Source organism: Simochromis diagramma, unplaced genomic scaffold (assembly GCF_900408965.1).
Source record: "Simochromis diagramma unplaced genomic scaffold, fSimDia1.1 OVJJ01000487.1, whole genome shotgun sequence".
Classification (NCBI taxonomy): Eukaryota; Metazoa; Chordata; class Actinopteri; order Cichliformes; family Cichlidae; genus Simochromis; species Simochromis diagramma.
The window spans coordinates 800,156-824,814 of NW_024387305.1; the positions used below are offsets into that span (position 1 = coordinate 800,156).

Consider the following 24,659-nt stretch of genomic DNA (forward strand, 5'->3'; position numbering starts at 1 on the left):
ATTCAGTAAAAGGGCTAGATGTTACAATCCCTGATAATTGTGGAATGGAAATGGAATTTTGTTATTACAAAAGTAACTAAAATGAAATAAAATTCAGGAAGGAATGTCTTTAGTTTTTGTTAATTTGGTGAAATTCAACATGGCAAACACAAACACATATTTATATTCTATTATTGTACCGTTCAGAACGTCTTAATTGTTCCAATCTAACAAATACTGCATGTATACTGAGACTGTAAAGTGCAACTTACCATCATGATTTAAATATGGAATATCACAAATAAGACAGCGACACGCTTTTATGTGTGAACAAGGTTTTAAGTTTTTATTGAATCTCAGGCAGAAACATACATGATAAACCTTTATTGCTCATGGCAACCTGCATTGCCCTCATTGGACCATCATCACATCTAAGCCAACAATAAGAAACTGAATCAAGCATCACTTTAAATCGTCTTTGAAAACACACCAGTTTTTTTCTGTGTAGCTAAATTAGAAGGCAAACTGCAGTATTCACTGTGTGTCTGTGCGTATCGAGGGAAGGCGGTCTTTTTCCTCACAAATCATTGTATAATGCGAAACCTGGTCTTATAATTCACTCTCGGCTCAACGCTGCTTATTCAAAAACACATTTTTTATTCACACTGTTTTGTTATTATTCTTTCCCTTTTAAGTGATCCTGATGGTAATAGTGTATATATACTGTAAATTCTGGTTTTATGGCTGAAAGCTTAAGGTTTTTGGCTATTATATGAACAGCCAAGCAGTCATTCTTCATCAAAACAATAAAATAAAAAAAAGGAAAACCCTGCAAACATGTAAATTAAACTTCCTGAAAGCATACATATTTATATATATATATATTTCTTTTTATTACTAATAATATTAACGGTTATATAGACATGAAAACACAGTCAAACTCAGGTGTTATTGCCATATTATTTTTTGCATGATAACAAAGAGGATAAAAGGATACCGAGATGATGGGAGCACATATTCACACGACTAACTCTTACAGACAAATGGCATGCAGGACGTGAAGAGACACAGAATGTGAGAATAGAAACATTTTAAACACTATACTACATGAAGGGCATTGTGGGAGTGTGTGAGGAAGGTAGACGACAGGTTTTACAGAGATTTTAACATTGTGTGCAAAAGGTTTCACATTAATTTTAGACAAGGCTGAACATAAAACGAGCTTTAGGAGCACACAAGAGTAGTCTTTAAAGTTCCTTTTTAAAATATGGCTTATCAAGTTATTACTTTTTTTCTTTTGAAAGACAGACATACAGAATAATATTTTTTAATATATAATATTTTTGATTGTTTTTTTGCCCACATGGAGGGTTGTTATGCACTGCCTTATTTATGTACAAACTGAATGAATATGGTGTACAAGGGTATTATTTTCCAGTGGTGCAAGAAAGCTTTTGCATCCCTTGCAGGGGACAGAAAAGGGAGTTTAAAACTTCTCAGACTAGAAGGATAAATCGTCTAACATTTGTCTTTGCCCTCTGCTTGCTGTTAGCTTTGTAACATAACTAACGTTCACATGGCCGGTAAGCCAGCCTAGCTTAGTCCAATGGCTGCAGTACACACTGTTGGTGCATTTCTTCATCACAAAACCTTGACTTGCCAAACAACATAACACCTTGCCAAAATGTAACTTCATGTTATTTGTTTAGATGTGTTTGAAAAAGGAGAAAAAACAAATTAAAGTAACTGTAGCCTGTGAACTAAGCTAGATAGTGTTAGCTAGCTACCTAGCTTACTTCTTGAGCATGTCTTGCAGTGGGCCTGGCAGGTATTTCATCACTGTGTCCATGATGCTTTCTTCCTCCTCCTCATCACCACAGCCAGCTGGCACAGCCTTCTTAGGTCTAGTCAAGCTGCCCGCTGCAGACTCTTCTTGGGCAGCTGCTGCCTCTGCCTCAGCCTCTTCACGCTTTTTCAAGCCATACTAGAGTTGAAACAGAAACACAAGTTTGCTGATAAGAGTTCAGACAAAAAATACATTGCAAATTTGTATTTGACAAAAGCACACAAAGAAAAAAAAAAAGCATCCATTTAAAAAAACATGTTGCAATCAAAACATCATGGAAAAAGAAGTATTATTGCGCTGTCAGCCAGCTTTTTAAAGAGTGAGTGCTTCTTGTGAATCACATTTTTATAGACGCCTACACACTACATTTGTAAGATGCCATTTCTGGTTGACAAATGTCAGTCAAGTAATTTGGTAATCATAAAATAAAGCAGCTATGCATGTGACACTGCTAGCTTTGCCATGCTCCAGCAAGGACATGCACATAGTGTGGGCATTTTTCACACAATCTGGCACAAAGGAATGAAGCTGTGGAGGAAACTGACAGTATCCTTTTGGTGACAAGCACTTTAGGAGCTGTTCCTCACTCTTTGTTTTCCTCCGGGAGAACTTAAGAAGTATAGACGAGGTGACGAGCCAAGGGAGGAGTGCTGCTTTTCAACCCGCTGATTCACAGTGGGCTATTCCCTTCAGACCTGTCCCACCCACAGACTGCCTGCCTTTCACACTGCAGTGAAGTGGTTACACTGCAGCCACTGCAGTTTCAGCGTCTCTACAGCCCTGACTAGTTTGTATAAAAGAAATACAGTGTGTAATCATGGAAAAAAGACAAACGTCCAAATAATGGCCTAATAATATATATGTATATGTAGCTTCAATTGTATCCTGGCTACCATTACTGTTTCTAAATCAATCTAATCTCATTTTTCAACAGCTTTTTACTTCTCTACAGCTCCTTCCTGATCTACTGATCTATTTCATGGGTACGAGAGCTTTAAAAATAGTACAAAGCAAGCACAACAATGTCACGGTAGTCTATTTTAAACAAGTTTTTTATATATATATAAATAAACAGTTGTGCTGTCAAGCCACCAAGATGAGAAGCCTTTAGAAGGTACGTGAAAAACAAAAGAGAGAAAGGCTTCTAAAAATCCAAGTTTTTTGCCCATATGCATCTCTCGCGCAGTAAGCAGTGCTCATTGTATGACATTATTTAATTCTGCATTAATTGTTTCTTTATTGTCTTTGTTTTGGTGGTTGTTTTCCTTACAAGACTGACTGACTTACTATAGTTCTGTTTGTTGGGTTGAAAACTGTAAATTTTACTTTATGACTACCTTAGCTAGCCACAGAGCAAAATCCATTTTTTTCATTATACCTTATCTCTGATGCCTTGTCTCATCGATTCCCTCTCAGCCTCCATCTTGGCATATTTGGCCTTCCTCTCCTCCTCCTGCTGCCTCAGTGCCTCCTGTCTCTCCTCCTCTTTTTTCGCTGCATCAGGGTCCTCTTCCTTTTCCTCTCCACCAAGCATTTTGCCAACATCAGGAGGGCCTCCTGAGAGACACGAAACAAAAAAGAAACACATTAGACACAACAACTGCTCCAGCAGGCTTTCAAGATTGAGCTGTCAAATTAGTTTGCGAGACACGAGATGACAAGCAGATAAACTGACTGAATGAAATAGAGGCAGATGTATTTCACAAACACAGGTACAACCTTCAGCATTTCACCTTAGAGCTATTATTATCTGCCAGTATCCAATGCTATTTGACATCAAATGCAAAAACATTTCCGTTTTTGGTCTTTTGTTGGCCCTTTTCACTCACTATTTAATTTTCTTAAACAGATACTGTCTGAGCAGTTATTAATGGCACCTCTAATATGTTTACAAGCTGATTTCAAAGATTGTTTTAGCACAGCTCCTTTGCTGCCTGAGTTAGTTACAAGCATGGTTTAAATTAAAATGTGGTACTTCCAGCTACACCACAAAAGCAAGGGCTTACCTTTTCTCATGATTAGCTTTGGACACCCCAGTTCTTCTTATTAATCTAGCATGCCATCCACTTTGTTGAATGCAAACACTGCACTACAAGGGCACCCAATAAAAACAAGTACTCTACTGTAGTGTCTTCAGTTACCCACAACTGACTGAAATTATTCCTGATGTCTTTACTATTTGTATTTTTTTTAGTCCTGCACAGTTGCCGTGGAGCACCCATAATTTCGCTTTATTGTCATTGCTCTTTGTTGGCTCTCTGATTCTTCTATTCTAATTCCAACCAGATACTGTTTCACAGTCCATTTGGGGAACGTGTTTATAGTTGGTGCCCTCACATGTCGTGTCACAATAAAATAGAGGGAAATGGATGTCTGCATTGACCATGATGTTCACCCTCTGCTGGTAACACTTGGTTATTAATTCAGAACTCACAGTATGGCCCATTTTGCTTGATTTTGGGAAATGAAACCAAAACATATCAGGCAAAGCCTATTTAAAAGACCAGTGCAGATGATCTGGTCCCAACAATCATCTGACTCATACAAAACTGAGACACATTTTGATGAAATGGACGGCAAAGTATACCAAAAAAGGCAGCAAAAAAGAACCTTATGCTGGACCCTATTTAATATTGCTGGAAAGGCATTTGCAAGTCCCTTGTAGATGAGATCATTAAAAGCATTTTAAAAATTAAAAAAAAGCAAATATTGGCTACTGGTGGCAATTAAAACATAGCTGAATCTGCCCTTTCCTTCTAAATTCCAATCTTCCACAGAGCTCTGTGCTGAAAGCAATGGATTTTATATTATACATGCTTCCCTGAAGTCATGTTATCATAAAACACTGGATACATGTTCACTGTTATGCAGATGATACCCAGCTGTTCTTATCTAAAAAGGCTGAAAAAGGAATACTTCACGTGAATGGATGTCTTAAAGACACAAAGGTCTGGATGAACTATAACCTTCCACTTCTAAAATAAAACAAAGCTGGGATTATTGTATTTGCCCCTAAAAATCTTGAATTGAATGTAATAAACTTCTCCTGATATACAAAGTTTTAAAAAAAAAAATCAAACAACATAGAAACCTCATAGAATCACATTATTTAAACAGAGCATTTGGCTCCCACACAGCATGTTTGCTTGTGGTTCCTAGAGTTTTAAAAGTAAAACAGGAGGCAGAGTCTTAGGTTATCTGACCGCTCTCCTATGGAACCATCTCCCAGCTTGTATTTGGGAAACAGACACGCTCTCTACTTGTAAAAGCGGGATTACAATTTTTCTATTTTTCCTTTTGAAGAAGCACATAGCTGCAGCAGTGACGCTGACCTATCCCTTTGTTAATCTGCCTTATGCTGCTGGAAGATGACCCATGATGCACTGAAAATGACTTCCTTCAGCTAGTAAACGGCATGCCATGAAATGCAGTCTTTTCTCCCACAGTTTGTGTTTCGTCCTTGTGTCTCTATGCTCTCCTTTTTTTCCCTCTTCTTTCCCCTCATCCCATAACCTGTCCCTAATGAGTTTGGTTGTGCTGGGAATCTTCATGTTGAAAAGGAGTTCTTTTGTCCCACTGTTGCCGAGTGTTGCTGCCAGGTAAATGCCTGATGGTTGAGTCCTTACCTTGCAATATAAAGCACACTGAGTTAGTGCTATGTAAATATAACTGAACTGAATGGAATTCTGCATTAACTAAGTAGTTTAAATGTTAGTGACCCCAGTAATGGCTGCAGTCCTAATAAGTCTCAATGTGGAATTTGAGGAACATGGATGATATCAGATAGGCTATGGATCAAACGGTTTTTGCATAGCACACTGTTGATGTATACAGTTATTTGCCAGATGACACGGCATACGCTGTTTCTGCAACAATCAGAAGCAAACAGGAAAAAAAGACGTACTCATGAGACTAACAGTATAATCAGTATGACACAGGATGAAAGAATGGTGACAGATTTCAGAGAGTACACAGTTCTGTATATTAATCTACAAGGCATAAGCCTTTGAATATGCTTTGCACAAATCTGCTTCCTGTGCCTGTCAGAGTTATACATCTAATAAAATAATACCTCCTGATTTCAGTACAGAAAATGTTGACTTCTGCAAACACGAACAATAGAAAACAGTAGAAACAGTCATCAAGCATCATGATATAAAAGATTAGGAGAAAAACCAGTGGTCTGAAGAATCTTGGCAAAGACGGGAGGAGATAAGTAGCGAAGAGGCGGAAAGAAGAACTGGAGAATAAGGAATCTAGGATATCAAGGCAGTCTACATCCGAACATTTTGACACAACAAGAAGGGAAGCAAGAAGAGTGTGATGAGAAGGAGAGAATCTGTCAAAAATAATCGTCCAATTTGTTGAAGTGTTCCAGTTAGTGGGATTATCCAACAGTTCATGTGAAGTTACAGTGTGACAGAGAGAGAGGGAAAGTTGGAAAGGAAGCAATATGGAGAAAGTGCTCAATGAAGGAATAAGTTGTGTTAGAAAACAGTGAAGTAAACGAGAGAGTGAGGTTAGAACGAAGAGTGGGATTGAAAAGATAAGAGGCGGGCAAGGACGTCGGACGAGAAAAATCAAGCAACCAAGACACAAGACTGACTACTCCTTCAGTCTTCCCCTGGTGCTGTTAGTTTTTCTGATTCATCAGCATAATAAAAACAAACTGTAGCAAAATGTAGAGAGAGATAAAAGACATCTAAGGCAGAAGACGAGAAAAGATGAGTTGGCAATGGGCGAGCACAAGGGTGCTGAAGGACAGAAAACGAAAAACACATTTTTGTGTTGGGTAATTAACAAAACACAAATGACACCAGTTTTTCTGCTCACATCTCAAAATAAATTGCATCAAATATTCAAACAGAATTTAGCATAAAACAAAGCAACCTGAGTAGCCACAAAACACAAGTTTTAAAGGATGCCTGTATTTCCATAAGCAAAAAAGGTTATCTGGGCTTTGTTAGAACAGACTAATAGTAAAACTGCTGGACAACACTCGTAACATTGAATCATTACAGCTTGTATGGAGAAGTAGGCTTATTTGCCCTCTTAGTTAACCCCCAAATTATAAAAAAATTTTGGCAAAAATTCTAATTGTAATAAAGGCCCTACAGCTCATTTGATCTACCGGTATAACCTCAATAAAAATACATTAAAAAGTCACATTTTTTATTTTAAGTCACATTTAATACAACAGATCATACACATTATAGCACATATAATTTACAACTTATAGTCCTAAAATGGAAATAGGGTACGATTTGGCACAGAACTACTTTAACTGACAAGATGCTAACTTGAGCGTATTGAGTGTCCTCATTTTCTTAGTCAGATCCACTTCTCATTCGTGATTTAACTAAACAGGATGGTGACGGTAAAAATGCTCACAATAAGGCTTCAAAACAGGACCTCAGCTAAAGGGCCGTGGCTACACTTAAGTATGCTGAAAGATCGCCTAGAAGAACACAATATCAAAATCTAAAAAGCTCTCCAGACACAATGAGGAAGAGGGCGATTGAAAGACATCAGTCTTAGAAATGTTACAGGGCTATTTCTAATGCTCTGGGGCTCCACAGCTTCTCAGAGACTTTATTACAAAGGAAGAAGACTTAAAACAACAGTAAAACTCTGACAGCTCAGGTTGCAAACACACACTGTGCCAGTGCTTATGTAAAAAAGTACACTCAACGGAATAAGCTCCAACTCGTGTATGAAATGGAACACATTAATGTTCTAATGTTAAAAAAAACATAAAAATAAAATCTATAACAGGGAGGAAAAGTTTTCTAACCCTGGAGCTACACCACCTACGGCTGGTTTCACCCGCTTGTACTTTGCTAGGCTTGCAAAAATAAGGGATTGACAACTGGAGAACTAGTAATAGCTCTAGCCCAGGGGCTAGGAAAGAAGACTGTAATCTCAAGACAGTTTGAACAGGTGTTGCATGGGAAGTGTAGAGCAGCAAAGCTACAATTATTAACAAGCTCAGTGGTTCTCAGACCTTTTTCCCACTGCAGAGGCTGAAAAAGTTCAAACTCCAAATTCCTTCAGTTCTATCATTCAATGAGAATAAAAACAATCCAAACTGAATTTCTTCTATTTCTTTTTCCATCAATACAAATTATGTTCATGCAAGTTAGTTTCACTCCATATCTGTGTTCCCTGCTTATCCACACCCAACCAGCAGTGAGTTTATTCTCAACCAAGATTTTAAGCATTGCAATAGCAGCACTTTTTTCAGCATTTAAAGCAATTTATCAACAGCATCAATGAGCCACTTGTATTAAACTGAAAAGGACAGAGAAAGTCAGAATCTCTTTATTAAAGAGAATAAATTCAGAGGGAAGGAAAGAAATACAAGGTAAAGTGAGGTATTAGCTGCATCAGCATTGGATGAGCAGCACATAGAAGCCAACACAGCAACATCTGGCAGAGCATGCTATACTTGCTCCTTTCAAGTCTGCATCTGTATCAGACAGTGAAAGAGAGGCAGGTTACAGCTAAAGTCCTTAGTTGTCAACATATATGGTCAAACATGAGGTTTTGCATGGTTATGCAATTTCTTTTTATATGTCTTTGAATGCAAGTGATAAATGTGCACACATGTTCACACGATGATAAACATTGTATTGTTTTCATATGTGCTGAGAAAAGGTGTCATTTAAATGGTAAATGGACTAGCAGTTATAGAATATATAGTACTTTTATCTAACATTCACACACACACACTCAAATGGATGCATTGGTGGTAACTCGAGGTTCCGTATCTTTCCCAAGGATGCTTCACCACATAGATTGGAGGAACTAGGGATCAATCAACCGACCTTCCAATTAGTAGAGAACCTGCTGTATTAAGTTAAGAAATTTTGAATGTTACCAGCCCAGACAATGATTACTACTAACTGAAACACCACTATTCTTTGACCACTGGTTTAGTCAGGAAAAAGGCACTGCACTATGCGAAACTATGGAAACTGAAATAAATGTTTACATGAATCGATACTGTCAGTGTCAGAAAATCCCAGATAAACATGGACTTCAAGATCAGCTTATGGCCCAGATCTGGAATATTTCCAGCAGAAGCTGTGTAAACAATGCCGCTGAATCCTGTCAGTAATGCAATGACTCACAACTAGCTGAGCCTCACTGTCAAATAATTCCCTAGGAAAACATGGTGAAAAGGGCCCTCAGCTCTTATTTTAACAACACTAAATCAAACCAAAATAAACTTGGTCTGGTTTCACAAAATCCTATTTGTGCATTCAGATCATATTTGTTCAAATAGAATAAAGGATGATAGCTTTAAAACTGAACAATGAGTCTGGCTGTTGTTTTGTAAGCCATTTGCCACAGATACATTAACGCCCTTTTAAACAAAAGTAAATTTATTTAGCTTGCTCTTATCACAAAGCTGTGGTGAGCTATGTTTTTCAATTAAAATCAGTAATATCAGCCACTTTATCCATAACAGACATAGACATGCCCTGCTGTGCCACTGGATATTGTAGATAATCTTGCTACTGACCACATCGAAAATACAATTCCAAGATACCGGTACAACATTTTCCTGTATCACCTCTCTTTTTAATTAATATACTATGATTTCTTTCCTCCATGTTTGGGCATTTCCTGCTTAATAAGAAGTGTCATTTCTTTAATCCCTTCCTTCTGAAAGTTCTTCAGTAAATCTTTGTTAAATCCAAAGTCTTGAGAGAAAGTGGCAAAGAAGACTAACCTTAGCTAACTCTCACAGAGTTTCAACTTTTGACAGAATCAGATAAACAGTACTTATCTCTCTTTTCCCACTCAAAGTTCTCGGGCAAATCCCCTCTAAGCCCAGTGTGTGGCGAGAAAGTTCGCAAGTGTGCTGTAAAGATTTCCAGCAAGTTTGGCCTTTGGGATATAAGTCATTGTCTCAATAACAGCTTTGTGAGACGGTGGAGGAGATGGTGGGGAGCATGTTAACTGTGATTTTGATTTTTTTTTTTTTAGCCTACTAATTGGTAGCAGCTTTAATGCCAGCTTATATTCGTCTCCCAAAAGTGTCCCAAGGAAACATCTCCACCCCATTACACCAACAGCAGCCTGACCGTTGCAGCTAAAGTGAAGATGGGGTGAGCAATCTTCAATTTTCTAATTTTGGTTAGCCCATGCAAACTCTACTCTCAGTTTCCTGTTTTTAGCTGTCAGGACTGGCAGCTGGTGTCGTCTTGTTCACTGTTCAACATGTGTGTTCTTCTGCATTCCTTCGTTTTAAGCTGGTTATTTGAGTTACTGTTGCCCATCCCATCAGTTCAAATCAGTCTCACATCTCCTCTACCACTCACTGGATATTGTCTTCTTTTTCAGACCATTGTCTGTAAATCAGAGATGGTTGTGCTGGAAAATCCCAGCAGATCAGCAGTTTCTGAAATACACAGACTTTCATTATCGTTCTGTCACTCTTCTTTTTATTCTGGTGCTTGATTTCAACTTTGGTAGGTCGTCTTGAAAATTTCCACATACCTGAACGTACTGAATTGCTGCCATGTGATTGGCTGATTAGATAGCTGCGTTAAGAAGCAGTTGAGCTTATGAGCTGTCTTCTAAGCAAGACTTGAGATTCGTTCTGAAGGTACATGGCCATTTCAGCACAGGAAAAATGGTATTAGTAATAAAAATGCTGCAGCAGGATGTAACATTGCAATCGTCAGGCTATGAATTCGAAAAGTGATACTTTCTGTGAATTTGCCTTTCTTTCTCTCTCAGAACCCCTCCCCCGTCTCTCTCTTTCACTAATCATGCCTTATACGGTTGAATAATTTAGTTGTTGAATCTGGATGTACCAAACAGACATGCAGTCACGCACACCTTGCACTCCAGCAAAAGCTCAAGGTCACTTTTGGAAATTATTTGATTTCTTGGAGTTAACACAAGAAGAAAATGGGAAAATTATGTGTGGGTGTCAGCTGTAAACCTCCACACCAATCAAGTAATGAAGGCCTCACTCCCTTTGCCAATCATATTAGAAGCTTGCTAAATGTGATTATCTCTACTTTGAGGCGATGGGGTGAGCAAGCAAAATCTCAAGGTGTCTCTTCTGTTCATTCCACCTCAAATAACACAGTTTTGTCAGACTTAACTAATGAAAATGTCTTATGATCGCATTTATGTGTTAGAGTAAATAACTAAATATTATTACAGCAGAGAAACGATGGGGTTTCATATTTTTACCAGGAAAAACTAGCATGTTCCCATTTTGTTTACAATATGTAGAATACTAATTTGCTGAAGCGGTAAATTCTTTGTAGTTTTTAGCCAACAGTTAGCAGTCTGTGTGTAAGCGTGTTTGATCATGGTAAAATGTGGTCTTGGAGTCTTTTACTGCAGCAGGAACTACCAGATATGTGGTGAAGAAATTATTACTGGGTGCTCATGGGTCAGACGATGGTATCTAGCCTTAATGGTTTCCAGACAACAGCAGAAATGAGCGATTCAGCTATGCTGGCATACTGATCTTTTAATTTAATGATGAAGGAACTGTGTGTATTTAATTATGAGACATTATTCATGTTATGGTCTCAGGTCTTTGACCAAGCATTTCAAGTTTGGGACTGAGTCTGATTTCTTAGCTCCAGCTTTTGGTTATAGTTTGATTTTCATTGTTTTCATTAGTCTATGGCCTTCTGGTTTTTCCATATAATTGTCATGCCTCAGTGTTTAGTTTCTTTGTTCTTGAAATCTTTTTTATTTGGTTTTATTTTTCAGTCTTACCTTGTTTATCCCGCCTGAGTTCCCTATGGGTTATTGTAAAATTTTTCACCACTATTGGCGATTTCCTGTTTGGTTACCTCCTGTGTTATTTTGAAAGTCATATGTTCCTTGCGCTTTTTTTTTTTTTTTAACCTCCCCTTGCCTCTTTCCCCATTTTGAGTATATAGGCCCAGTCTGTTCTTTTCTCCTTTGTACGAGCATCTGTTTAACCTCCTCTGTGTTTCTAGTCAGTCTTACATTATGTTTTACCACCTGTTCATGGACTTTTGCCATTCATGGACTTTGATCTTCACCCAAACAAAGGTCAGCTTTCTGTTCATTGGTTTCACATGCAAGTCTCCATATCATTCACAACATCTGACAAATAAAACAAAATACTCAATATTAAGCATGCACTCTATTTAATTTCTAATTCCTGCCTTTTATTCTTTGGGTGTCATATTGATGATTATATCAATATGATTATATCAATATCAATAATCATTCCACTGTGCCGATTCAATTAGTTGTCTACTGTCCTACTGCAAAGTCCCCCTAAACAGATCTTTAAAGCTGGCCTTCAGGTGTACTTGAACTTCACACCTGTAAAGTTTCGTGACTATGTTTTGCACATTTGGTGCCACCAACAGACAAACACATAAACTCTAGTGTACACGAATTGCAAACTTCTGTGTAAAGACAATCTTCTTGGCACATCTAACCTTCCCATAGCTGAAGAAATTGTTGAACAAATGGAAAAAATATAAAACTTGCGTTAACGTGCGTTAAATGAGTAATTAAATGTGACTATTGACTAGACGATTGCACTTCTGACTTTTCTGCAGATGCAGCAGTCATGGTGTCACTGCTGTTGCCTGAGGCCTTCAGAGTTTGATTGAGCTCCAGACCTTGGGACTAAATCACTAGCGCATTTAACAGCTTCCCATTCTGTCAAACTAACTTCAACTTTTAGTTAGGAGTCAGGAGGTGCCAAGTCCGCACCCAAGCACTCAGAGGTCGAAGCAATCACTTAACAAGGAGACAAAAGTGGATCCGGAATTTTAAGATTGAAAGCAAAAGCTGCGTTACTCTGTACCATAACTCAGAACTAGCAACAGATCTTCACGGATGAATCATAATAATAAAATCTAATCTAACTGCATAATTTTTTGTTTCCATAATGGAGATTTTTAGGATGCTGTGGGCTTTTAAACTGTAGTCCAAGAAGCTCAAGGTACTGTATAATTTAATTTAATTTAATAATTTTTTTAAATGAGATAAACATGCCTAAACATACATGTTCAAGTGGTTGTAAGCACCCCTCATCTGTATGTGCCCATCCGTACATGCCATTTTACTCTGAGAGGTTCCTTAAGTTGGATTAAAATACTTGTTTCATCTCATTACATCTTGTTCTTTTCTTTGCATTTCTTTTGCTTCTCAGTAAGACGGAAATTTATAAAAACAAAAGAAGTTTCATTGTATTTTAAAATGTCTGCATCACCAAGCAGGTGCCTACAAATTTTTCAATTACACTGTTTGTATATCCCATCTAGGAGCTTTCTGCAGCTTGCACACAGCAACAGTATAAAAATACGTTGGTAGGTTTTCATTTTTTTTTTTTTAGTTGTTGTGTGAGGAAAAATAATATGTCTGGGAGTCGCGTGACCAGCGGTGTCGATTGTGGCAAATGCAGCAAACTACCCAGCACTCTTCAAGCTTTGGATCTTAGTCCTGCTGAATCATCACAGTTAAACATCGCTCTGTTTTCTTTCAAGTATCTGTAACTAAAGAAGCCTTGGAGGATTACTTAATGCACTGGCAGCATCCTCTGTCACACAGACTCTCATCCGCACATCGCCAAACATACTCAGCAAAACACTCAGTGGCAGGATAGCAAATCCAAAAACAGGTAAAAAAAAAATCATCACTGGATGGAAACGAATGCTGTAGAAATGAAGAAATGCTGCTTGATTTATTCTGTTTTCTGTCTCTCAGCAAGCTACCTTTCTGCAGATTGTTTAAATCGTCTCATTAAGATTGTCTGAATATTGACTTAAGGAGAAAAAAAATAGTCACAGGAATAAATGGAGGTCATATAAATGTTTCTGTCAGGAGTTTTTTCAGTGTATACATGCTAGTGTGGATTTTAGGGGTCAACACTAACAAGGTCAACACTCCCGAGCCAGCTTTTCCAGCTCTTCTGAGGGAACACCAAAGCTTTTCCAAGCCAGAGCTTCTGGGTCTCCTTAAGGTTGCCCATGACTACACAACCTCTCGGAGACAACATTGTTGAGGCGTTCTAATCAGATCCCCAAGATACCTCAGCTAGATCCATTCTGGTAAATGGACTGGCTCTTATATAACACTGTTCTACTCAAAGCATTTTTAACTTCCAACATGGTGAATGAGTAAAATGGTAAATGGCCTGTATTTGTACCCTAAGGACCCCAAAGTGCTTTACACATCCAGTCATCCACCCACTGGTGATGGCAAGCTTATAGCCACAGCCACCCTGGGGCGCACTGACAGAGGCGAGGCTGCCGGACACTGGCGCCACTGGGCCCTCTGACCACCACCAGTAGGCAACGGGTGAAGTGTCTTGCCCAAGGACACAACGACCAAGACTGTCCAAGCCGGGGCTCGAACCGACAACCTTCTGATTACAAGGCGAACTCCCAACTCTTGAGCCACAATCGCCCTTACTTGTAAGCATATTTCCCCAACAGCACCACAAGATGTTCCCTCTAGTCTAGTGCTATGGAGACCAGGCTTTTGTCGAAGTCTCCATTTTGACATCCAGGATATTTCTAGCCTGACAAGCTATGCCACATCCCATGCTAGGCAGGCTAGCCTAAACATGTGTTGGAGGTTTTACATTGACACCATTTCACATTACAGGTTGTGCATCCTGACCATTTAATAGGATATGTTTAAGCCTGTAAGTCATTGTTTGACAGCTCCACACATAGCAGGGGGGGCTGGGAGCAGTGTGTTGCTGCACAAGTTGACAATGTTGAAAAGGATGACAAAACTGAAATCAGGAACAGTGATATTTATGGCACGGTCAGCATTTTGATTGATACTTTCCCTGATATCTCATTAAGCACAGTGCTGCACAGATTAAATTTAGAACTGATGTTGGTGCTTGAGTCGGTACCTAAGTTACGCTCATGTCATAGAAATCCACCCAGTATTACTGAACATATTTCAGTCTCAATTAGACACCCGCTGTAAGACATTGCTAATTAATAAAACATGTTATTCTGTTTCTTTTCTTTTTTTAATTTCATAGCTGTCACTGAAGCCTCGGGGAAATGCGAGAAGAGAGAGAGGGGTTTGACACATAACAAAGGTCACTGGTTGGAATGAAACCACGAGCACTGTATAGCTCAAACTGCTCAAGCACGGAGGAGACTCAATGATCCAACTTAATTAATTCAATAATATTTCACAAATATTGATTTACTGATTTTCCGGCTCTGAGCGTCAGATTGATAGCTGAGCTCATTGATTAACTGGCTAACTGGCTTGCCTCCTTCATTAACCTTTCACCCCCCCTTAGGGAGCTTTAATGATGTTTTGCAGTGTCAATACTTTGTGGACATTTTCGTGGAAAGAGGTCACTGTGTCCAGACTGGAACTACAGCTTGTGTAACATACAAAGGCATTAACAGCAATGCATCCCAGAAGGAATAATTATTAAATATTAAATATGACACCCATCCTGATAATCGTCAAACTTTCTCTCTGCATCCTTACTCTCTCACCTTTCTCTCACATATACAACAAGGATCTGTTCACGCAGACAGGCCTTTGCATTCACTGTAATTTATCTTTTATAAGGTGCACACATCTATATAACACACTACCCCGCCCCTGCACTGGCAGTGTACACAGATAAACACCCACACTGTCAAATCTATTCCCAATGTCTGCAGGGGGAGTGCAGCCCAACCTATGCAGAGCAAAACTACATCCAGTGCAGTGCAGTTGATTTAAGAATTCACAGCACAGCTGCACAGCACAGGAGCTATGCAGAACAAGGCAGCGCTTGCATCCTTTGCATCCCAATGAGGAGTTGGGGCTATGCTTTAACTCCAGCTGTAACTGCCTAACATCTCTGTAACCTGGACAACAGCTCAACATCATGCACGACTGACCAGGTATGAGTGAAACCGCTGCATTGTAGCTACTGGTACCACTTTCCTGCCCTTCACCTTGAAGCTATAGCTGACGAGAAGGATGAATTACAGAGCTATAATGAGGATTAATTAGGGGGCAAATAATAGCTGAGATAATATTCTAAGGGATAATACCTGAAGGCTTTAAAGGACAAAAGTCAGCATTAATTCTTGGCAAAACCGCCCTTCTCTATCTCTCTTGCCTCAAAAGGTGCCACTGGTTGGACTTGAAAAGCCGAGTCTGCTTGGGTATTAAAACCATGTGAAAACCTCATGCATTAAAATCAACCTACAGTAAGGCTGCCTCCATCCTCAGAAGGTGACATTTTGGAGATACACGGCTTTTTCGCTTGACAGACGTATTATTGGTATATGACTAGATCTATCACTGCTGCTGCCGCCGTCCTATTTCATCTGCAGCGGTCCTTAACCTGGTTCCAGACTGATATGCTGGCCATAAAGACAAGGTTAAAACACTCAGCAGTTCTTGACAATAATGAAGCACTGGCCAACAGAATGCATTTATTGAAACAAGTTATGTTGCAGCCTTGGAGGTTTTAAAAAACAGTTGGCATAAAACAAAGAGGAAATATGATGCTATAGAGAGTAGTTTGATGTTGGATGCAGTCCAGTGTCTCCATAACTATGAGGCCAGTACCAGTATACTGCTGCTACTGCCGCCAAGCATCCTGTTAAATCCTTTACGCTGCAGTGCTGTTAAATCAACCTCACGCCAGGCAGTCTACTCACCTCCCAGCGCAGCTTTCATTACAAAATTCATGATGAAGCAGTTCTGTGTTCTCCTCCTTCAGTGGTCGCGTTACAGGGACAGACCTGCAGCCAGGGAGACAGAATACACAAGCTGTGACTGTAGGAACACCACTGTTTCACTCCAGTGATTCTTACACAAGTTTGATGGGATGGGTTTGGGGTGGGGGTAGAAATGACGAGGCACAATGCGGACACAACACGATGTTCAGACGGAGATCCCTGTTTGGTAAAGGAGTCACTCTAAAGAGAATATCTTCATATTTAGTAGCTCTCTGGAATTTTATTTCCGTTAGCTGTGCTAAAAATGTACAGAAACCATCTCAAAATGTGAATAAAACAGGGAATAGTTAAACTTCGAGCGGTTAAAACATCGTTACCCTTCAGGATAACACTGTGTCCTGAGTTTGGTTGAGGCACCTGTGCCCTCAATTTACAACTGCGCTCTGTCTTGCGCATTTTATGCTGACATTGCTGGACTGCCTGCGATTTGTCTTCATGGAGATAACTCCCAGAAGCAAAGGGAAACAAACACGGGGTCAAAGATGAGCAAACCTAGGCACAATTTGTGTCACTGCATGGGTCTTAGAAAGCTTGACCACACTGCTTTTAATATGCATTCTGCTGATTTCTTATAGTACGTCTGATTCTTTTGTGTGAGTATATTGGTAACTGTGGCGTTTTACTGCATGTCTTATTCCTATAATAATCATTTACATTGGATTTGTAGGTATTCAGAACAAATCAACAGTTCATTTATAACTTTAAAAAGAAAAAGGCTATGATTCTCTACGCTGCTGCTAAGGGGCTCACAAGTGGATACTTTGTAGTCATTTCAAAAGATTATAATGTCCCAAAGACATTTCTACAGCATTCAAAGCCTGAGTTAAGTCCCTTTTTAGGACATAACAACCATGTAAAGTTCTGCAGCATTCGCACCATCCCACTGACATTGCAATACACACTATAGCAGAATTTTAAAAAAAAATCCACTTGAGAACTTGCTGCACGGTTGCGGCATCGCTCTTTCGTCAGCGATTTTATGCTCAGATGCTCAAATCATTTCCTGGATTCCTTCCTCTTCATCAGTCTCCTTAGCTGCACCTTTTTTCCTTCCCCCCATATGAACCCTCGCAGTTAACACTGTATTATTATCTGCAGCATGTCGCCACAGTTCATGCACAGAATGTACTATCTACTCTACAAGCTTAGAGCGATGCATCCCCTACTCTTTTCAGGGGACACAACTTACACACATGCCAGTGTTTTTGTTTCTTTGTTATTTTTTTGTTGTTGTTTTTCAGTGGACGGAAGCATCGGCATCTTGTACCAAGTGCCCGGACCTATCACGCACCCTGTCCCGTACAGTGAAGCCACACGTCAACATCCCAGTGGTTGCTCGGGACATCCTTTACCTTGTTTTTGATCCTCGTCCAAGTCTCTTCTAAAAGCTTCGTCGCGGTGTTAAAATCTTCTCTCCTTCAAAGGGAAGGCGCAAAATACAAGCCGTGTGTCTTAAAGGCTGGCTTGTGTCTTTCTCCGTGTCTCACCGCTCACGCTCTCAGTTTGCGGACATGCCGGGCTGCAGCGGTGGAGGAGGAAAGACTATTCCTGCAGGACGAGGGAAGAACATGCAGAGGGAGAGGGAGGGGGAGGGGGGGGGCAGGAGGGATGCTCATGAATCTAATCCGGGCTAACTGGAGGGTCTATCTAGTTTCCAAACTCCATTTCTTTTTCATTATAACAACGTTAAAAACTAACAGTAACAGTAAATAACAAGAGCGCCTTAATTACCCGGTGCAACGTGCAAGAAGTAGGCTATAACAGCGTTGGTTCGTTACCTCAGATATTCTCACACCTCTTAACTGATTAGCTCTTGATTCGTTATTATTCACAATTCAAAATTCGTATTTTTATTGTCTCTTTATAGAGAACGTAATCATAATGTAAATACTACGGCACAGGAAATGGTTAACATAAATAATTCATACATAGATAAATACAAACTGACCTCAATTGAAATGACCAGTGTTCACACACAAAAGAAACATGCTCCAGATTTGTTTGTTAGTATTTATGAATTCACATTATTTCAAAGTTCATTATAAACAACAATAATAATACTAATGAATGAATGAATAACTAAAGCTATAACGAGATACTAAACAGGTATTATTGAGTAGACTGCCGTTATTATGACGTCTTCCGTCATTGTTGAGATCAGACTGTTGCAAGTTTTGTTTTTAGTGAGTCAAGCCAGATGTTTTGTATCAGTTGTTTACTGTCATGATGCTGAAGGAGTCCTCGTATTATTTCCTCGATACACTGTGTCACAGTACTTACAGACTAGCATTTATATAACACTTTGGTGATCTTATTGACTACTAAGAGTTAAGACACATTTCACATGCATTCATACAGTGCCTTATTCTGATTTGTGACCTTATACACTTTAAACATTTTATCTGCTTCTCATCCATAATCAGTTTAGGGTTAACAGTTAACCCAACTGCATGTCTTTGGACTGTGGAAGCTGCAGCTCCTGGAGGTAACAACAACATAACGTACAATTTGAAACAGGAACTTTCTCACTGTGAGGTGACAGTGGTTACCACTGTACCGCTATGTCCACACCAGTTTATGTAGTACTATGGATTTAAAGAAGCAGGATAACAAGTAAAGTAACAAACACAACATGTTGTAAAAGAAATGTCAACCTTCAGGGATTAAAAAATGAAGATAGAAATACCAAAAACTGCAGTTCCTGGAATAGCCACTTGAAGCTTGCTCAAAAAGCACAGACACAAATACGGCCAGAGGCTCCACATATTTCTGACACTGCCTCCTGGTCTCACTCCATAGCTGCAACATGCAGATGACGCTCTGTGTAGGCTCTTGTAGGAACTCCAACACACAACAATGCAGGCCCTTCAAGAAGTCTATGCTCCAGTTTTGATGAGATTTGATGAGATAAATTTTAGTATCTGTTTCTTTGCAATGCTCGGAATTGAGCAGGGAGGCCGGTACCATGACTTTAGTTCACAGTCTGAACTTGTATGTTTTAGGTTTATTGACCATTCATAAGTCAGATTCACCCGTACTTATGCAGTGCTTTGTGACATTCAGTGTGCATGGTGCTTTTATCACACGCACCCACACAGTAATGGCTGCGTCAACTGGAGATTCAGTATCTTCCCCTTCTTTAACCTGTGGACTGGATGAGTTCAGATCAATCTGCCAATGTATGCTGGACAACCCGCTCTATTTCTCCTGAGCCACAGTCTGTGTGAACAATGTCCGGAGCCAAAAAGTATCCACATTTTCATCCAGAAAGCATATAGAGGTATCACAGCAGCTGGATCAGGTCAGTTCTTTTAGGTTTATAGCTTGTTTTGTCTCCACCTGAAATCCACATCTTCACCTGTTCCCTGTTTGCCTACCAGCCCACCACCATATTTGCCCTTTCTCCTCGTTGGTTTGTAATGCTCTGTGCCACAGTTTTACTGCCTCCTGGGGCTGTTTGTCTGTCTATGCCTCGGTGTCAAGCTGTTTTACTGTGTGGACCCTTGTGTTTGCAGGCATTTGTATATTTCTAAGGTTAGAAACTCTTAATTGTTCCAGTCTGTCCTTATGCGAGTCTTTCTCTCGTACACACCCTAGGAGATGACCCACATAAAGGACAAAGTACATATTTATCACCTGAACTTAACCTTGTTTCAGATGCTACGGGCCTAGTGAACCTCCAGCTCTAAAAGAAGATTTTTTTAATGCCCTTGTAACTACTTATAATGTCCATGCTTTTTTTTTTTCATATTGCAACATTGACACACTTTGCAGACATGGTGAGACAGACAGGCAGAGAGAACACTATGCACCAAAGGGAGCTTGTACTGCTGAATCTGCCATCAATTAATCAAGACATAGGAAGCTGTGTCCAGTCAGCACACTCTGACGCACACATCCATCATGCAGTTTACAACCTAAGAATATTTAGTAACAATAGCATCACGCATACGCACGGAGATTCGCCATTGTCCCGTGATTGTCCTCCATCACTACAATGTGTTTCTTCTAATTTGGGTTGAGGCTTCTACTTAGACACCTCATTATTCAGCAGCTTGTAGAGTCACCTTTAACTGTAGTATTCATTTTCTGGAAGATGTTAACCGTCTCTGTTCTTCTAAAGGAAATTTGGCCCACTAGTCTTCATAACGTTAACTCAGTCCATTTAGGGTTTCAGGCATTTCTTTATGCACAGCTCGATTAAGGTCCCATCACAGCATTTATTTGGGTTGAGGTCAGGATTTTGTCTGGCCTACTCCAACACCTCGATTCTTTTCTTTTTCAGCCATTGTGTTGTAGATCTTGCTGGTTTAGGATGATTGTACTGTTGCATAACTAAATTCTGGTCAATTTTTAGCTGTAAGGCTGATGGGCTCACATTAGGCTCTAGAATAATGGGAGGTCAGAGTCAACTCATTACATATATGGTGCACAGGTCCTGTAGCTGAAAAACAAGTCCAGATCAGCACCCCTGCACCACTGTGTGGGACAACTGGATGAGGTAATTGTGTCTGTCAACACTACCAAACAAGTCATACATGTTCCATGTTCAATATTTTTCTAATTGTACTGGCATGAACTTTAATGTTTAACATGATAACTGAGGCCTGTAGAGTCTGAAATTTGACAGTTGGATTTTTTTTTAGCAATTTCTCTGAGCATTTTGTGGTTTGACCTTTGGGTTAATTTGCTGGCGTGTCCACTCTGGTGAAGATTTTCAACAGTTTTTTCATTGGCGTCATATCAACACACACCTGAATGGTCTATTCTAATTCTCACAGTGTTCGTATTTTTTTTCATTGCACCATAGAGTCATTGACAACTTCATATATTTATTTATTTACATGACTGTACAACATCATAATGTGACCTCAAAAGTTACCTTATCCAGCATCTTAGTTTACAGTGTGAACATCTGCCGTTTAGCAATTTTGTCAGGTTTGAAGGTATGTGGCTAGAAAATCTTTATCAGAGAATAGTTATAAGTATGGAATAAATGAAAACGCCAGCAATGTTAGAATAAATGAAGGATAATCAGCAATGGCCTTCAATTTATAAACTTCAATTTCCATTGTAGAAATTGTTACTTGGACCTGGTCTACTTAAGCTGGTGCCACAGGAAATAGAGAAGCTGACAGTAAAATACAACACAGTGGGTGCTAAATTTCTGGCTTATGCTGCTGTTGAATTATGGATTATGGCACATGAAGAACCTTAGTGCTGCTGTACCATTTCTTAAAGAAAGGTTTGTTTGTTTGTTTTTTAAAAGCCAGCTGTTAATTTCATTGCAGACAACTCTTCTTCATAGCTGTATGTTTAAATGCTGCCTGCACACATCAGTAAATATGTGGATTGTATCTTCTTAGACAACCCAAATCCACCAATCCCACCCCCCTAGACTGATTGACTAACCAGTAGGCCCCTGTTTTATGACCTTTTACTGGTGGTCCATTCAATACTTAAAAAACCTCCTCCACAGAAATAAGTGTGACCTTTTCACATGATGAAGAATAAGGGTAAGCGTTATTATGAAATTAAGAATATAAACACCTTGAGGTTTCGTGATTTAACACTAAATAAACTGAAATAAAATGAACTGAAATAAAATGAACCGAACTGAATTGAATAAGATTAAAATATGTATTTCGTTGAAAAGTTATTTCTGTTTTATTGTTATTTACAATTTTTTTTTATCACATTACATATGATATCCCTGCTTTCATTTCTATCCCCTTGCAGACCCAAGCAAGTTTCTACATAGTTACTGTTCTAAAATAGCATAGAGCATTCATGCATCACCTCCTGTGTGTTGTCAAAGGTGCCTCTAATGATCTTCACAATGTTAAAAACGTAAGATCCATTCTACTTCCATAATTGTAGTCTTAAAATGTTAAATAGCATGATTCACTGGGGGACATTGTGTGCATTAGTCATATTTAAAGTCCCCAGCGAATCAGTGCATTTACAAGGTGATAATTGCATGACAATGAAATGTCTATGTCTCTAGAGCAGATGTTCAGTATTCATATTTTAAAGAACAGATTACAATATTGATGACTTCTCAGCCCACCCTTTTTTCTTAGTGCTGTATCATTGCCAGCATTTCCTCTCTTTCAGTGGTAGGTCATGTTATTTATTTATTTATTTTTTCTGAAGGGCATACTGGCCTCTCTCCGGCTATTCTGTGAAATCAGAGGGGAGGGGTGGTTTTCTTTGGATATTAGTCTGCTGTCCATCATTCCTGCTGCACTCTGAGGTCCTCAGAGATGCTGAAAGAATGAAAGGGAGGAGGTGAAGTGAGGGATAAAAAGGAGGGGAGGGCAGTTGAGGGATTGCATGTAATTTATGTGTGTGTCTCTATATGTGTGAGTATGTGTGTGTGTGTGTGTCCGTCCATCAACCTCTGAAGTCCCAGACATTGGGAGGTGTGTTCTGCTGCAATGCGTAAAGGCATTACAGCTTCAAGCAGTGAGCAGACACTGAGTGTGACTGACTGAAATGCTGAATGACTGACTGGTTGACTGATGGGATCAGAGTTTCATACAGTACAGTTCTCTTTATGAAAAACAACAACAACAACAACAACCTGTCAAAATAGTTAACTACCGAGCTGTCTTTATAGGTTTTATAGGCTTTTACAGCCCTTGCACATCTCATAATCACAGACCCACTGGTCTGCTTCATCTTGTGATAAATCTACTTTATTGTTCTGATCTTTCCTCATCAAACCAATCTAAGTCATCCCTAGAGTTAATGCGATGATCTTCACTGTGTTAAAAACACTAAAAAGCATTCTTCCAATCCACCCTTTGTTTTTTTTCTCTCCCATATTCACAAATTCATATGAACTACATGGTTTCTCCCTTCAAAACTACACTCAGAAAGTAAAAGTAAAAAAAGTAAAAAGAAGAGAGTTGAAAGTGCTGGGCAATTATGAAATTTTATATAGAAATCATTACTTACTAATTAAGAGAAGAGAAGGGAAGAGAAGAGAAGAGAGAAGGTGCAGCAGGTGATTGAGAATGGCTATTTTTCCTCTTAGTTCAGGAGTGCAAAAGCTGGGCGTGAAGGATTGCAGGAAAGCCATTCAGCGGTGTCCAGTCTGCACTGCTGCTTACCTTTTTTTTTTCTCCCAGAAGGAGGGTGTTTGATTTAATTTCATCCTTCCTGTCAATGAAGGGTGGTTCAGCTTTCTGTTGTTCAAATGTATATCTTGTGATGCACATATATACTTATTTTGAACAAAGGTAAAAATTTTCCTCAGTTATTCGTTATTTTAGCTTTCACACACCAATGTAAACGCCCCATAGCTGAGAAGTTCATACTCGAGCATGATGTCACCATAGCTTGCCATATTGTGGTGTCAGAAGATCATTAACTTCCTGAGGTCTGACAGCAGGGCAAAGGAGTGGTGAGGGAAGCATCTCAGTGTGACAGCTGGAAACACTCCAGTTTGAGGAAACACACGGACAGATTTTAGAAAAAATATAAGGAAAGGAAAGGATTAAGTCATAGCCGAGCTACAGTGCAGTAATATTTTTCCTCCATCTGTCTGTGAAAAAAAACATAATTTGGACTTGACATTTCCAACTGAAAGCACAGCCAAGACTCAGAGCTGATTTGTTCCTTCACTGTGCTCTGGTGGCAAGGTCACTGGACACTATTGTTTACCAGTGCAAATTTCTTGAAACCTTCAGTATCCTTTTGAATCTTCCCCTGTACCTGTCTGAAGGCATAAAATACTGCAGGAGGCTGGGCTTCCCACTCTCCTGTACAAAAACGATTGGAAAGCATCCAGAGTGAACGCATCATGCCCCAGAAAGCTAGTGCAGTAGAACTGTCAACAGGACGGCTGGAGCTGAATTCACACCCACCACAGTACCAAATATGAGCCTGCAGCTAGTGCAGTGGACGGGAACCCCAGAGATTTGGGGCTTTTCTGAAGACATTTGAGCTACAGCTCAAAAAGCCCTACTAAGAAACAGACTAACAGTGAAGGGGGTCTAAGGAATTATGTTTTAAGGATTCAATCATTGTTAATCTTTTGAATCTGATACGTCAATTTCCATTATACAAAATGGACA

General features: G+C 39.4%; 1 protein-coding gene across 1 annotated transcript; it reads right to left on the reverse strand.

Annotated features, from left to right (window-relative positions):
• Positions 1-555: 555 nt before the first annotated feature.
• Positions 556-18,146, reverse strand: cplx2l (complexin 2, like). The gene is made up of 4 exons (XM_040004637.1): positions 17,928-18,146; positions 16,495-16,578; positions 3,204-3,382; positions 556-1,963 (listed from the first exon to the last, which is right to left on the reverse strand). The coding sequence occupies exons 2-4, from the start codon at positions 16,523-16,525 to the stop codon at positions 1,772-1,774; spliced, it is 402 nt and encodes a 133-aa protein (XP_039860571.1). The 5' UTR covers positions 16,526-16,578; positions 17,928-18,146; the 3' UTR covers positions 556-1,771.
• Between the last annotated feature and the right edge of the window lie 6,513 nt (positions 18,147-24,659).